General features: G+C 48.9%; 1 protein-coding gene across 7 annotated transcripts in view; it reads left to right on the forward strand.

The window, feature by feature from the left end:
- The window catches only part of EFR3B (EFR3 homolog B), a 96,607-nt gene extending 84,318 nt beyond the window's left edge, over window positions 1-12,289 (forward strand). For all 7 annotated transcript variants that reach the window (XM_004005730.6, XM_042245873.2, XM_042245874.2 and 4 more), the window contains 6 exons: window positions 537-664; window positions 1,456-1,547; window positions 5,009-5,057; window positions 6,338-6,444; window positions 7,747-7,796; window positions 8,235-12,289. In XM_004005730.6, the coding sequence (XP_004005779.4) occupies window positions 537-664; window positions 1,456-1,547; window positions 5,009-5,057; window positions 6,338-6,444; window positions 7,747-7,796; window positions 8,235-8,340 (532 nt within the window). In that variant the 3' untranslated portion in view covers window positions 8,341-12,289. The remainder of the gene's footprint in view (window positions 1-536; window positions 665-1,455; window positions 1,548-5,008; window positions 5,058-6,337; window positions 6,445-7,746; window positions 7,797-8,234) is intronic.
- Window positions 12,290-13,687: the final 1,398 nt, after the last annotated feature.

Here is a 13,687-nt window from a genome sequence, read left to right on the forward strand (position 1 = left end):
AGGAAAAGATATTCTGAAAAAACAAAATATCCCATAATAGAGGATGGCTTTATAAATTATGGCCTGTCCATACCATTAGACAACTGGTAGCCCACCCACAATGTTTTGGAAGAGCAGTTCATGTGAAATAGTCACTGCATAATAGGTGAATAAAATAGGTCCTGGAACAGGACTGTGGAGGGCGGGGGAATGTTTGCCTGTGTGCATAAATGTGTATGATCACGGGAACCTACACAAAATGTGGATATGGTTCTCTCTGGGAAGTGGGACTGCAGGTGTGTGTGTGTGTTTTTTTTTTTTTTCCTTTCGCTCCTCTGTCATTTTGTATAATAAGTGTTACCTTGCTACAGCTTGCAGGATCTCAGTTCCCCGACCAGGGATTGAGCCCAGGCCACGGCAGTGAAAGCCTGGAATCCAAGCCACTGGGCCGCGAGGGCACTCCCTTGAGCGTTGCGTTTATAATACGGAAGGGCCTCCGGAAGTCAGCCTGGTCACCCAGGGCCTTCACATGCCTCTCCCCACTTTCTGTCTCCCAGGCTGACTCACAACCTTGACGGAGTGGTGATTGAGCTGCTCTTCCGCCAGAGCAAGATCAGTGAAGTCCTGGGCGGCAGCGGTTACAATGCCGACAGGCTCTGTGTGCCGTACATCCCTCAGCTGACAGGTAGGAGCTCTGCTCAAGCACTTCCAAGCCTGCCTCTGGCTTTTCTTGGCCAGGTAAGGGCCAGAATGGAAGGGACCTGTGAGCCCTTCTGTCACCTTCCGCGGCAACTTGGATATCACACTGGAAATCTGTGATGAGATCCTCAGCATCCCCACCTCTTCCCCTCAGTGCAGAGTCCTTGGGAATAACTGGCCCATGAGATAGCCTGGCTTGTGTGTCTTCCCCTCAGTGCAGGGTCCTTGGGAATAACTGGCCCACGAGATAGCCTGGCTTGTCTGTGGGAGACGCCCCCACTGTGCTGTAAAGAGCGCCCATGGACTACAGAGTCAGAGACCCAGTTCTCTGCAACTTCCCTCCTGAAAATTCTTAGCTGAGTCCCTTGGCATCTCTGAGTCTCAGTTGCCTTGGCTGTAAAATAGGAATGTTAACAATACCTGCCTTAGAGGGAAGAGGAAAATGTCCATAGGAGCAAATGCTGCTGGAGCTGTTAGCAGGCGACGACCATGCTTTCTAGTCATAAGCAGCTTCTTTGTGCTCATCAATGATTGCAAAATCTTAGCCCTGAAGAGCAAAACTCACCAGCCTAAGAGGGGCAGAGAAGCCTCAAAGCCCTCTATAAACTCCAGCTGTAGCCCCCAGGGTATAAATAATCCCTTTGAGCCCTCTGAGGACCCAGCCAAGCCTGGAGGGGTTGGAGGAGGGTGGGAAGATGGGAGATGGTGCTAGAGGCATGCTTCTGGCTCCCTCTCCAGGGCTGGGGGACTCTAGCTTCCGGGCTTCTCTTTTCCCAGATGAGGATCGCTTATCCAAGAGGAAGAGCATTGGAGAGACCATTTCCCTGCAGGTGGAGGTGGAATCAAGGAACAGCCCAGAGAAGGAGGAGGTGAGTGTCCCCTTCTTGATCTGCTGTCCTGGAGAAGCTCAGCATCCCTGGGGGAGGGGACTGGTTCTACCTCTTTGCCAGGTGGTCAGACACTCCGTGATCCAGGCCCCCTTAACTGCACTATGCATTTAAGGATGCATGGAAGGTAAATTTCTCAAGTAAGCCCTGTTTTCTTTCTGACTCTGGTCATATATACCCTAGACATTTCCATCCATCTGGAAAAAGTAACTGAACCTCCATACACTCCCATGAGGCTGTTCTAAAAACCAGTCTTGAAAGTTTTTCTGGTTGTCATTCCCCATTCACGACGGAGGTGAACCTGATCTGTGCTAGAAATTGGAAGGCCCCACGTAGAGGATGAAGGCAAAAATAGCTTTCACAATGTCTCTTCCAGATATGTCAAGAAAGGTGCTTTTTAAAGAGAAAGATGTAGCTTAAAGATCACTGTTTCTTCTATCATCTCTTAAGGACTGTGAATATCTAATTTCTGTTTAAATTAACATGTGGTATCTCTTCTGCCATTATTACTTCTGCCTCATAAAATGAGGCAGATGTACCCACAAGTAAGAGAGAATAAGGAGTCATAGTGGAAATACCAAGTTTTTTTCCCTCAAATGAGAAAGAAATGGGGGCAGGACAGAGAGGAGGGAGAAAGGCCTCTCGAGGGAGCAGAAGCTTCGGGACACAGTACACTTGTTTTCCTTATAGTTTTTTTTTTGTTGGGGTGTAGTTGATTTACAATGTTGTATTTGTTTCTGCTGTACAGCAAGTTAACCAGTTGTACATATGCATAAATCCACTCTTTTTTAGATTCTTTTCCCATACAGGCCTTTATAGAGACTTGAGTATAGTTCCCATGCTATACTATTTTCTATTTCATATATGTGTGTGTGAAGTTGCTCAGTTGTGTCTGACTCTTTGTGACCCCATGGACTGTAGCCTACCAGGCTCCTCCCTCCATGGGATTCTCCAGGCAAGAGTACTGGAGTGGATTGCCATTTCCTTCTCCAGGGATCTTCCCGACCCAGGGATCAACCAGGGTCTCCTGCATTCCTCTTTCGTATATAGCAGTGTGTATATGTTGGTTCCAATCTCCCAATTTATCCCCTCCCCACAGTACAGAAGCTTTTAATGGCGACTCTGTCCATTAAGGGCTTCCCTTGTGGCCCAGCTGGTAAAGAATCCGCCTGCAATGTGGGGAGACCTGGGTTCGATCCCTGAGTTGGGAAGATCCCCTGGAGAAGGGAAAGGGTACCCACTCCAGTATTCTGGCCTGGAGAATTCCATGGAGTGTATAGTCATGGGGTGGCAAAGAGTTGGACACGACTGAGTGGCTCTCACATTTCACGGCCAATTAAGGGAATTAATAGAGACGAGGGAACTTAGCAAGAAGTGAGGAGGACACACATCTGGGTGGAATTGGGACAAGAAGATGTGCAGAGTCCTTCAGCATGAACAGCCTGGCATAGCCGTGGAGGGCAGCTTGGACACTTAGCCTCTCCCCAGTGGGCTTGGGGCAAAGACAAATCAATGGGGTCAAGATCAAGCCTCCCCCAACCATGCCCTCAGCCATTCCTTCAACTCCTCAGTTACCGGGGCACACCTCCAGGGCTGGGCTTTTCGAGGCTTGTCTGGAAGCTTCCCTTGGAAGGAAGCAAGCTCTGACTCAGGCTAATTGAAGAAGCGGAATGACGTTGAGCCAGGTGTCCTCCAAGGCTCTTCCAGTTCTACAGGGCTGGAAGCCTCACACGTGTTAAGACCACAGTGTAGTTGGCTGCTGTCCCCTCCATAGTTATAATTCTTCCTTCCTAAGAGTCGAGAGACCCTTAGAAATAGATAAATAAAGTAAATCAGCAGAAGGAAGAGAAATGCTCCCCTGGGTACATAGCCACCTGCTCCCTGCTGGCCTCCCTGTCACTAACATGGGTTCCTCCCCCTCTTTGAGAGTCAGCTCAGCCCAGTGATGGCTGAGTAGCTAGAGCAGGAGTGTGGGGGCCTCCATCCTCTGCCATGCTTTTCACTTCCTTTTCCACTTTTACTCTGAAGACTCACTCACTCTGAAGGTTTATTCTTTGTCCATCCATCCACCCATCCATCCACTGTCAGTACTGACCAACATCAGATATTCACAGGTGAGGTGATAGGGAACCATGCGGTAGAGAGAGAGTAAAGGAAGACAGATCACTGGGTAAGGACAGGTAGAGAGAAGCTGACGGAGGAGGTGGGCCACAAGCCAGGTCTACAAGCCAGCCCACCATGCCCCTTCCCCACGCCTCCAGCGTCCCTCAGTGACTTCCTGTAACCCTCAAATACCAGGCTCATAGCAGGCAATCAACAAATGCTGATTTGGTCAAATTCCCAACCCAGTGCCTGGCATTCAGAGCCATTTGGAGTCAGGAGTGCCTGGGCGTTTCGTCTCCCCTCCCGTCTGGCTGGTATTCAGTCTTCCCCATGCTATCTCATTCATCTCCGTGTCTTTGCTAGTATGGAATCCCATGTTGCAATCACCCTTCCTCTCCACCTCCACGTTCATGAATCTCCCTTCCTTCCTTGCCCAGCTTGTGGCCACCTCCTCCATCAGCTTCCCTCTACCTGCCCTTACCCTGTGATCTGTCTTCCTGTACTCTCTCACTACCGCATGGATCCCTGTCGCCACCTGATGTTGGTCAGCACTGACAGTGGATGGATGGGTGAACGGATGGATGAATGTACATACAAAGAATAAACCTTCAGTGACTGAGTCTTCAGAGTGAAACGATTGCTCTCTATGGTAGCATACTTTGCAGTTGCAATTGAGTGACTCGCCGAGAATCCTACACGTGTTGTTGTGAAAGTCACTCAGTCATGTTCGACTTTGCAACCCCATGGACTATACAGTCCATAGAATTCTCCAGGCCAGAATACTGGAGTGGGTAGCCTTTCCCTTCTCCAGGGCATCTTCCCAATCCAGGGATTGAACACAGGTCTCCTGCATTGCAGATGATTCTTTACCAGCTGAGCCACAAGGGAACAAAAATGTTAGTCAGTTTTTGAAATTTTCATATGAGATTATGTTTGCTAACCGCCTTCTCTTGTTTCGAATAGTTTCTGTGACGTTTTTCTGAAGACTTGTTTGAATCACAGTGTTTTCTTCCCAGGGGACTTAAGTGGACACTCTGGGAGGAGGGAGGGGAGAGGGAAGGGAAGGTGAGTTCTTTCAGGTGAGACTTGTGGCTCTTGAGGAACTAGCCTCCATCATTCACTGCTCCCCTTCAGTTGGGGGGTCTGTGCCTGCTCAGAGGCACAGAGCTTCCAGAGACCCTGGTAAGAATGCAGGTATCCTGAGGGAGTTTCTGCCCATTGGGACGGTCTTCTGAGAAGTGAAGGGGCTACCAGGTAACTGAGGAAGCCGAGGCTGCCGCCTCCCCCCTCCCCCTCCACCTTCCTGAGCGTTCTGTGCACTTCTGTCCCTTCTCCCCCAGCGAGTGCCTGCCGAGGAGATCACCTACGAGACGCTGAAGAAGGCCATTGGTGAGTGGGAGGCCCCTGGGGAGAGGCAAATGGGGCTGGGTCCTGGGGTGTGTGTGGGTGTGCTTGCGACTTGTCTGCTGCCCTCCCAAGCGTGGTTCACACAGATGTCAGGGAAGAGGCTGGCAGTTTCCTCTAAATTCTTCACAACTACCGAAGCTGCAATTAATAGTCCCCCTCTCTTAACAGGGATCAGTGTCCTATGCCAGGAACCCATTTTCTACTGATGGTTGCCATTAAAGGTAGCTGGTTGAGGGTTATGGCCAATCAGACAGGTGAAAAAGGAATTTTAATTTGTATAAATACTTTGACAATTTTTTTGGTGGCGTATGATACAAAAGAGCAAGTTGATCAATGAAAGCTATCAAGACCAAATCCTATTAATATTTAATAATGGCAGTGGATTTTAAAATACAGTATTATTACCTCATCTGAATTATTGGATTACGAAGTATCCTGAATTAGAGAATTTCTCTGCTGATAACAAGTGTTTACTTTTGTCGTCATTCATGGTGCTCTTTCTGAATGTTTCACTGCTCTGTCTTCTTAAGCTGGGCGTGATGAACACATTTCATACCTTTCTCTCTCTCTCTCTTTTTTTTTTTTTTTCATTTTGGGGGCCACGAGGAATATGTGGAAGCCTTAAACTAAATGGCCTCAGACTTCTCTGCCACAGGGGTTTTTCACTGGCTTTTCCATTGTTGATGTCCCTTTTCATGTTACCCCCATAGTACTTCCTGCTCCAGAAGCTTAGTTTAAGAGTCCCAGTGGCAGATATGTTAGTTAATGTTATTGTAGTAATAATTTCACAATGCATATCTGTATCAAATCATAATATCTGGTACTTTAAAATTATACCATGTTATATGTCAGTTAACTCTTGATTAAGATAGAAACATTTTATTTAAAGTCTCAAAGGAGTGGGAATATACAATACATTTATGTGAGTGGGGAAGTGAATCATCATTTTGAAAAATAAAATTCTGATAGGACAAACCAAAAAAAGAGAGAGAGAGAAAGTCCCAGTAGCAAGTGCAGCTACATGGAGCTTTAGCCCCGATTAAGGGTCTACTTAACTAGCTTTCAGACTCTTAGGGAAGGGGGCTGAGCCCTCAGGCAGAATCAGGAAAGGGTCCAGCCCTTCCGAGGCCAAGTGATGGAGGCATGGAGGCACCACGCCCTCCATGCCACCCTGCCCCTCGTTGGCAGAGGGGAAAGCTGGTGGCCATCTGGGGCCGCAACAGCGGGCAGGACCCGCGTGCTGACCTGGCTCTCCACCACAGTGGACAGCGTGGCCGTTGAGGAGCAGGAGCGGGAACGGCGGCGACAGGTGGTGGAGAAGTTCCAGAAGGCGCCCTTTGAGGAGATTGCAGCGCACTGCGGGGCCCGGGTAAGTGAGGTGGAATGGGGCCCATCCCAGGACCAACTGGACACAGGATGTGTGTCCAGGGCAGGACTGAGTTTCTAGGAGATCCCGGTACCATTGTCACCAGACACTAGGGCTTAGAGCCCAACACTGCATTGATTTCCCATGAACCAAAAGCCTATTAGTCATACACCCCTTCAGACGTCACAATTTTCACATAAGGGAGAAATCCTGACCTCAGTGCCTCTTGTACTGAACAGATTATAATAATAATAATCGTCAGAGGAAGAACATAAGTAGCGCTCACTCTTCACCAGAGCATCTTCCATTTATCAGCTTATCTCCTTCTCATAATTCTGTGAGGTTGCCATTAGGACTGTCACAGTATGGAGAGATGACAGGAGGGGCTGTGGCACAGGGAAGATGGCCAGCATTCGCCACTGGGCCGCTTCCAGCTGGGGGACGCTGGTGGGTAGAATGGAACAGCCTGGCCTTGGAAAAGAAATTTAAATGAGAGGGCACCAGATAAGTAGAAAGACAGTCTGATGTCTCTGGGTAAGGGAGGAGGGCAAACATTTCTTGAAAATGATAGACCAGGATTTGTTAGACCCAGGGTCCATCTTAGTAACAATGAAACATAATTGTAAATATCTGAAGTCTACAGATAACATACTTTATTGTACATTTTCTTCCCCATAAAAATACATATAACTTTCTAATATATATATACATATATTCAAACCTCTCATATGTTTTAATAATTATACTAATATGCATTATGGTATATAAAAATATAAGTAAGTATAATACAGATTTTTCTGGATCTATATTATACTAAGTTCTTATCCTATCTTGAGAGGTGCCTATTTTGTGAGCTCAGAGTTGAGTGCAGTCTCACTCTTTGTGTCCATGGGCTTAGTTGGAGCCAGAGGGGACCAGAGAGAGTGTCTTCCCTAACACACCAGCTTTGCACAGCTGCTCCTTGGGAGTTAAAGAAAGAGCTGGAACCAGCTGCAAACCTCCAGACTCTTCCCAACAGGCCCTATTGCCTCACCTGGAGGAGTTAAGGGCCCTTCCAGAACTGCTGCTGAAGTCCTTTCTGGGGTTGCCTGGCCTCTGTGCTGTCCCCGGCAGGCCTTTGCTGGGCCCCTCTGTCTGATCTGTACTCACTGTTAGGGTTCACTGATAAGCACTGGAAACAAGCTCACAGCAGTTTCTTTCCTAAGATTGCAGCTGCCCTGTACCTCCAGTGCATGCTGGACCAGTAGGCTTGGGAGTCAAGGTGTGGGGAGCCCCCAGTTCACTTGCTTCTCTGTTTGTCTCTAGGCATCACTGCTGCAGAGCAAACTCAATCAGATCTTTGAAATCACTATCCGGTAAGTGGCAGCTCTGGGCAGGGGATCCCCACCTCTGTGGCCCAGTTGTAGGTACCCCTCCCCACAAGTCCTCCTTTCACACCTGTCTTTAGCCCTCCCTGCCCCCAGCCTCTGTCTCCAGGGCTCAGCCACCAGCTCTCCCCAGGTAAGGAAACAGAGACTGAAGGGAGAAAGAAACAGCTCAGTGAACCCTGGAAAAGAGCCAGGGGCCTTAGTGTCCCAAGCTAGTGCTTTTACTTTCTAAAGCAACAGTTACTATAGAACCAGCTATGAAGCTTGACTTCAAGCTGAAGATTCTAGAACAGCTTGAAACCTTGGAACCCACGGAGTGACAAAATCTCTGGTCCCTAGTCAAAGAGAAATCAATCAGCTGCCCTATTGCACAAGGTGGGACCCTTGGACCCTCATGTCTTTCTCTTCCTTGTGTTTCTGCCCCAGGCCCCCTCCAAGCCCATCAGGAACCATCACTGCAGCCTACGGCCAGCCTCAGAACCACTCGATCCCTGTCTATGAGATGAAGTTTCCTGATCTCTGCGTATACTGAATTCAAGACACAGCTTCTCCGAGGGGCAGGGTCTGAGGGAGGAGCTCGCCTTCAAGCCCATCCCTATGATATGGAAATCTTAACTGGGATCTCAGAGAATAAGCACCTTGGACAGCAGCACCTCCCCAGTGAAGCAAGGTGGAGCCCCGGGCCCCCTCACCTCATATGGGCCCCTCCCTTCCCTGCTTCCTCCTTGTCTTCCCTGAGGGAGATCCGGCCACCTGCCCCTCTGGGGCCAAAAAGCATACCACCTGTGCCCTTTGTCTCCTCTGTCAGCCCGGGGCCAAAAGTGAGGGGGCAGAGGTGGAGGGGAGGTTCTCCAGAGAGAGGCTGAGGTCCCAGGAAGCTGTGCTTAATGTAGTGAGTGATGGCTTTCACGCGGGGGGTGGGGGGGGGCGGGTGGTCCTGGGCAGGGAGCGGCACAGTTCCCATTCCCCCAGGAGGGAACTCGATGGAGACACAGGAAGCTGAAGACATAAGGAGGAAGCGAGGCCGGCTCCTCCTGCAAAGCAGTGGTGTGTGGGAGCTGGAAAACGGGACGCTGATCTCCTCCAGAGCGTCCCCACCTCCTCCCCATTTGAGGGACCAAAGGCCTCCAAATCTTTGATGTCTCTTCCACTCCCTGGCTCACCCTGCGCCTCTCCTTGGTTCTTTATAATGTTGGTTAATATTGAGCCCTTATAACAGGAGCTGGGGTAGACACCCCATGGCGGGAGTGGGGGACAGCAGAGGATGAAGCCGCTGATAGAGGGGGCTCCTGCTCCCCAACTGCTGGCCCCCTGTAGGGGAGCAGCAGGCAGAAGTGGGCAAGTCTGTCCCCCTCTGTAGCGTCTCGCCTCCTTTGTCCAGAGGGATGTTCTCCCGAGTTGATTCTCTTTCTTTGATGCCTTTCTTCCTGAAGATCCCAATGTGAGTCACCTCTGGCAGAACCTCCCCTGGGCCTCTTCCTGGGGAAGCACCCTCTGGCCCAGGGGAGCCCTTTGCTTCTTTTCCAGTCTAACCTCCTATAACTTTTGAGCTGATATGACTCACAGGAAGGGGAGAATTGTCAAATGATTCCTCCCTGGAGAAACTGCTTTTGAAAAGAGGGAGAGTGAGTAGATTTCTTGACCCAAAGGAACCCCTTTTGAGGGTACAGCTTTAGACAGCATGAGGTGAGGTCAGAAGCAAGCCATTTCTGCTAAGGAGAGGGCAGTCTTCTTGAGACCCCCTCGGATCACACCCCTGTGCATGGCCCAGCACAGGTGCACTGTGAGAGCCTGGTTATCAGAACAGAGAGGTGTATTTGCCCAAACCAGGAGACTCTGAACCTAGGTACTTTCTTACTGCATGTGCAGTAAACTTGTTGGATAGGGGGGCTGTCTGACCCTCATTCCTGTAGTTTCCTGCCTTGATTGCTGCCTCTGTGCTGCAAGCTTGCAACTTCCAGAGGGTCTACACGACTCTGGGGCCAAGGGGGGCTGGTGGCCCCTGCTCCCACCATGGCCTTTGGCTCTGCGCTATGGCTTTTGGCTAATGTTCAACCCAACTTTACAAGCATGGACTGAGGTCTCTCTTTACTTTAATATCTCTTTATTAAGAAACCAAGATTAAAATAACTAGAAACAAACTTGAAGACAAGTAACCTTTGGAAGATGTCTTGTTGGAGAAAATCTAAATCTTGAACCACAATCATGTCTTCACTGGCTCTTCCACTGCTCGGCTTTGACATGAGGCCCTGTTTCTCTCTCATGCTTCTCTGACTGTGGGGTCCACCCTGTGCCATCTGTACTCTGAGCCCTGCCTGGGGGTCCTGGCTCTGGGACTTGGGAGTCATTCCCTAGAGCCTCCTTCTAGTGCCAGCCCCAGAACCAGAGACCTCCAGGTCCATCTACTGTCTCTCCCTCATCCCCACCCTGGGAATAGAGTGTAGGATGGAAAGGTGTAGAGGAAGGAAAAGGTGTAGGATGTCTGTCTTCATACACTCCACTGCTGTTTCCTCTGTCTGAAACAGCTTTCTCTTTATGCCATCACTGCCTAGCAGAGATGTGCTGCTTTTGGAGACCTGACTGCATCTTGAGTAGCCCTCTTCTCAGTTTCAATTTAAAGTCATACTCAGTGAAATACTGTCTTGCCTGCTGACATGCTGTAGAATCTGGCTTCTGGCCAAAGATTCCTTGGAATCAGAGGAGATGAACATTAATTCAAACAATTCAATGATAAATTAAGCAGTCTCCTTCACCCTCCCCTGGCCCTCCTAAGCCCTGGGAGAGAAGCCAAGCAGAGGATGGTGGGTACCCAGGCCTTCAGCCTAGCATCACTCTTCCTGCCTTCCAAACCCTACAGAATCTAGTGACACTGTGTCAAGTGACCAGCCCTCTTTGCTACCCTTCTGTGTTATGATTTTGAGTTAACAAAGCCATCCAAACCAGTTGCTCCCCCAAACCACTAAAGACTTCATGGGCAAGGAGTAGGGCCCATTGGCTCAAATACTGACAGAACCCAGTAGCACGGATGTACTGGGGATTTGGAAGTTCACTGAACTTGGCGGAGTCACATGAGTGTGTCAGAAGCAGCTGAGAGGAGAGCCCCATTATGACCCTAGAGGCTCCTTCTGGTTTTCCTTGCAAAGGAATCCACCATGGCCTGTGCCTGTTCCCATTTTCCTCTTTCTGAAAAGTGGAAATAAATGATTTCTTGACTTCTGAACACCTCCTCCCCAGAGAAGGAGCCTGGGTGGATCAGAAGAAGAAATAGAAAAGTCCTCAGACATTCTCCTCTGTCCAGCCCTCCACCTCAAGCATCAGTATAGATGAATGAGCAGTTAAAAGGCAGGGCTGGGACCATCTACAGTGCCTGAAGTGCAGGGGTCATGGAGGCGCTGCCCTTTGCCCTGGTGTTCTCAGTCCCAAAGGGTATGTTTCAACTGGCTTAAGGATCAGAACAGCCTTGCAGTTGCTTTGATGCCTAAAAGGCTAGACCTCTTGGCTTCACTTGGGGCCCCTGGGTCAGGAAACCTTTCCAGATACTATTCTATTGTCCCTGGGTAGAAGCTGTCTCATTGAGAAGTGAGGCTATTTCTCCCAATTCCTTTTCATGACCATGAAATGGCAGCTGGCCAGTTGGGGCTTATGGGAAAAAAACTAGACCTGAGCTGTTAGGCTGAATATTAAGTTTGACGGTAGAAAGGGAGGGAGGCTCCTCAAGGCAGGCCACACCCAATTCTCTGGACCCACAGACCCTGGAAGGCAGCTTGTGGTGAAACAAAATATCTGCCTTATGTCTGGGGAGAAGGCTTAGGGCAGCGTGTTACTTCTTCATCTCATGACCCTAGAAATCTTCTAGTTAAAATGCCCTTTATCCCAAATCTGGCCTAGGACTGGTCTGCAGAAGAACGGTGGTGGCGCGGCCTGCCAGCTGGGGGAGCAGGGAGGGGACACAGACCTGTGAGAGGGCTCTGTGGTCTGTTTTCCTTTCTGTCTTTTATCACCAACCAGGTTGACCAAGTCTTTTCTCCTTCAGGGGACCTTGGGGCCCCAGCCCATCACCGTCCCCTTTTGAGCTCTTCCTCCACGGCTGTTGATTCTGGCCTATGGAGTGCAGAGCTGTAAATCCACAGATGCTGCAGCGTTACTCATACATTATAACATGTCTGTGTCCACTTAAGACCTTCATGACCTGGTTGAGTGTGTGTGTGCCCATGTGTCTGCATGTGTGTATAATGTAGTTCATAGTTGACAATGTTTGTATATAATTGCTGATGTATTTATATGTGAGTGCAGAATTAGTGCCTGTGGAAGTTTTCTGTATTTTGAACTCACTGAATCCAATTTGAAGGAAGGGGAAGAAGGATTGGGGGGGGTGACGTTCGGTATGTAGGAAGAAGGACTCTTAGCAAGATTATTCTTTAGGACTATTAGTTGTGAATTCCCAGTGCCCTTTTCAAATAAATGTTAATGTTGTCACCACACAGTTGTGTATTTGATTTCTTTAAAGTAAATGGTGTTTTGAGATGCAAACAGGATCTGAAAATACCACCAGCATTAACCACTGACATTTAGCCACCCCCACCTACCATTACTTTACTTGCCTTGAACGGGAGTAAGTGAAAGGATGCTACAAAGATGTAAACAGGAGGCCCAGGATTCCCAGCGTGGGAGCATCCTCAGATGGGAAGGCCTGGGACATTGCTTTATTACAGCGACTAGGATACAACCCCATTTCATAGAACCCACATTGAGGGAGACTTTATCTTGAGTCTGGCTTTCTTGTTCCCTTTATATCAGGACTTCCCAGGTGTATTCCAGTTTTAATTGTGAACGTCCATATCAAAATATAAATATGGAAGTGCCATACAGAAATATTCCCCAGCCGGTTTTGATCTGTATCACCCACTGATGCAGTTGACATGGCAACATGCATCTGTGTGTGTGCACTCTGTGAACGTGTGACTACAAACCAGTGGCCCCAACTTTGTGAAAACATCTTGGGGACATAATAAACACAACCCCTGGCCTCTGCCCTTTTGGAGCTTAGTTTCCTTGAAAGAAAAGAGCACAATATGTGTCTGCAGTAAGAAACTTGTCATCCGAGCTGGACAGCACGCTCGCTCTTCAGTGCAGAGGAGCTGACTGCAGAAACCCTGAAAATGAGCAGCCTTGGCTGCAAAACATCCCATCTTTCCCAGCAGAGGTGGACTTGAGCCTGGATTCACGTTGAAAACAGTGTAACATTCAAAATAGAGGGGAATGGTGGAGAATTCCAGGCAGAGGATGGAGAAGGATGGAAGAAGTGATAAAACCAGGGAAGTGGAGTTTGGTAAGGAGTGAAACTGACAGAGAAGGGCCCTTGTATGTGTCATGCCCAGTTGTTTGGAACTGATGGAAGAGTCGGGGTGGGGTGATTGTATCTTGAGCCAACTAACGTGGCAAAAGCAAGATTTTGTACATATACATTAATATTGAGAATTCGTACAATGGATTGGGGAAAAAGCAACTGGAGGCCAGGATACCAGTTGGTTAGGAAGCTATTAGGCTACTTGAGGCCTGAGTGAGAGCACTGAGCATGAAGAGAAGGCTGACACTGGGTAACCTGGGGAGGAGAGAACTCGGGCATGACACGAGCAGGTCAAGACAGACTTCAATCTTGAGCCCCAGAGGCTGGAAGAAGCATCTGTGCATACTGTATTTCTACAGATGTGTCTCCATGGGTATATGTCTATGTGGGTGAGACCCTGTGTTTGACAGTGTCTGAGGGTAGCCTGGGAGAGCAGTCAAATCTGAACCATACCAACCCTCAGGTCTCACACTTAGCCTCTCAGTGATGATGACCTCTCCAGTTTCTCATTAACCATCACATAGCACTCATA

This window comes from Ovis aries, chromosome 3 (assembly GCF_016772045.2).
Source record: "Ovis aries strain OAR_USU_Benz2616 breed Rambouillet chromosome 3, ARS-UI_Ramb_v3.0, whole genome shotgun sequence".
Lineage (NCBI taxonomy): Eukaryota > Metazoa > Chordata > Mammalia > Artiodactyla > Bovidae > Ovis > Ovis aries.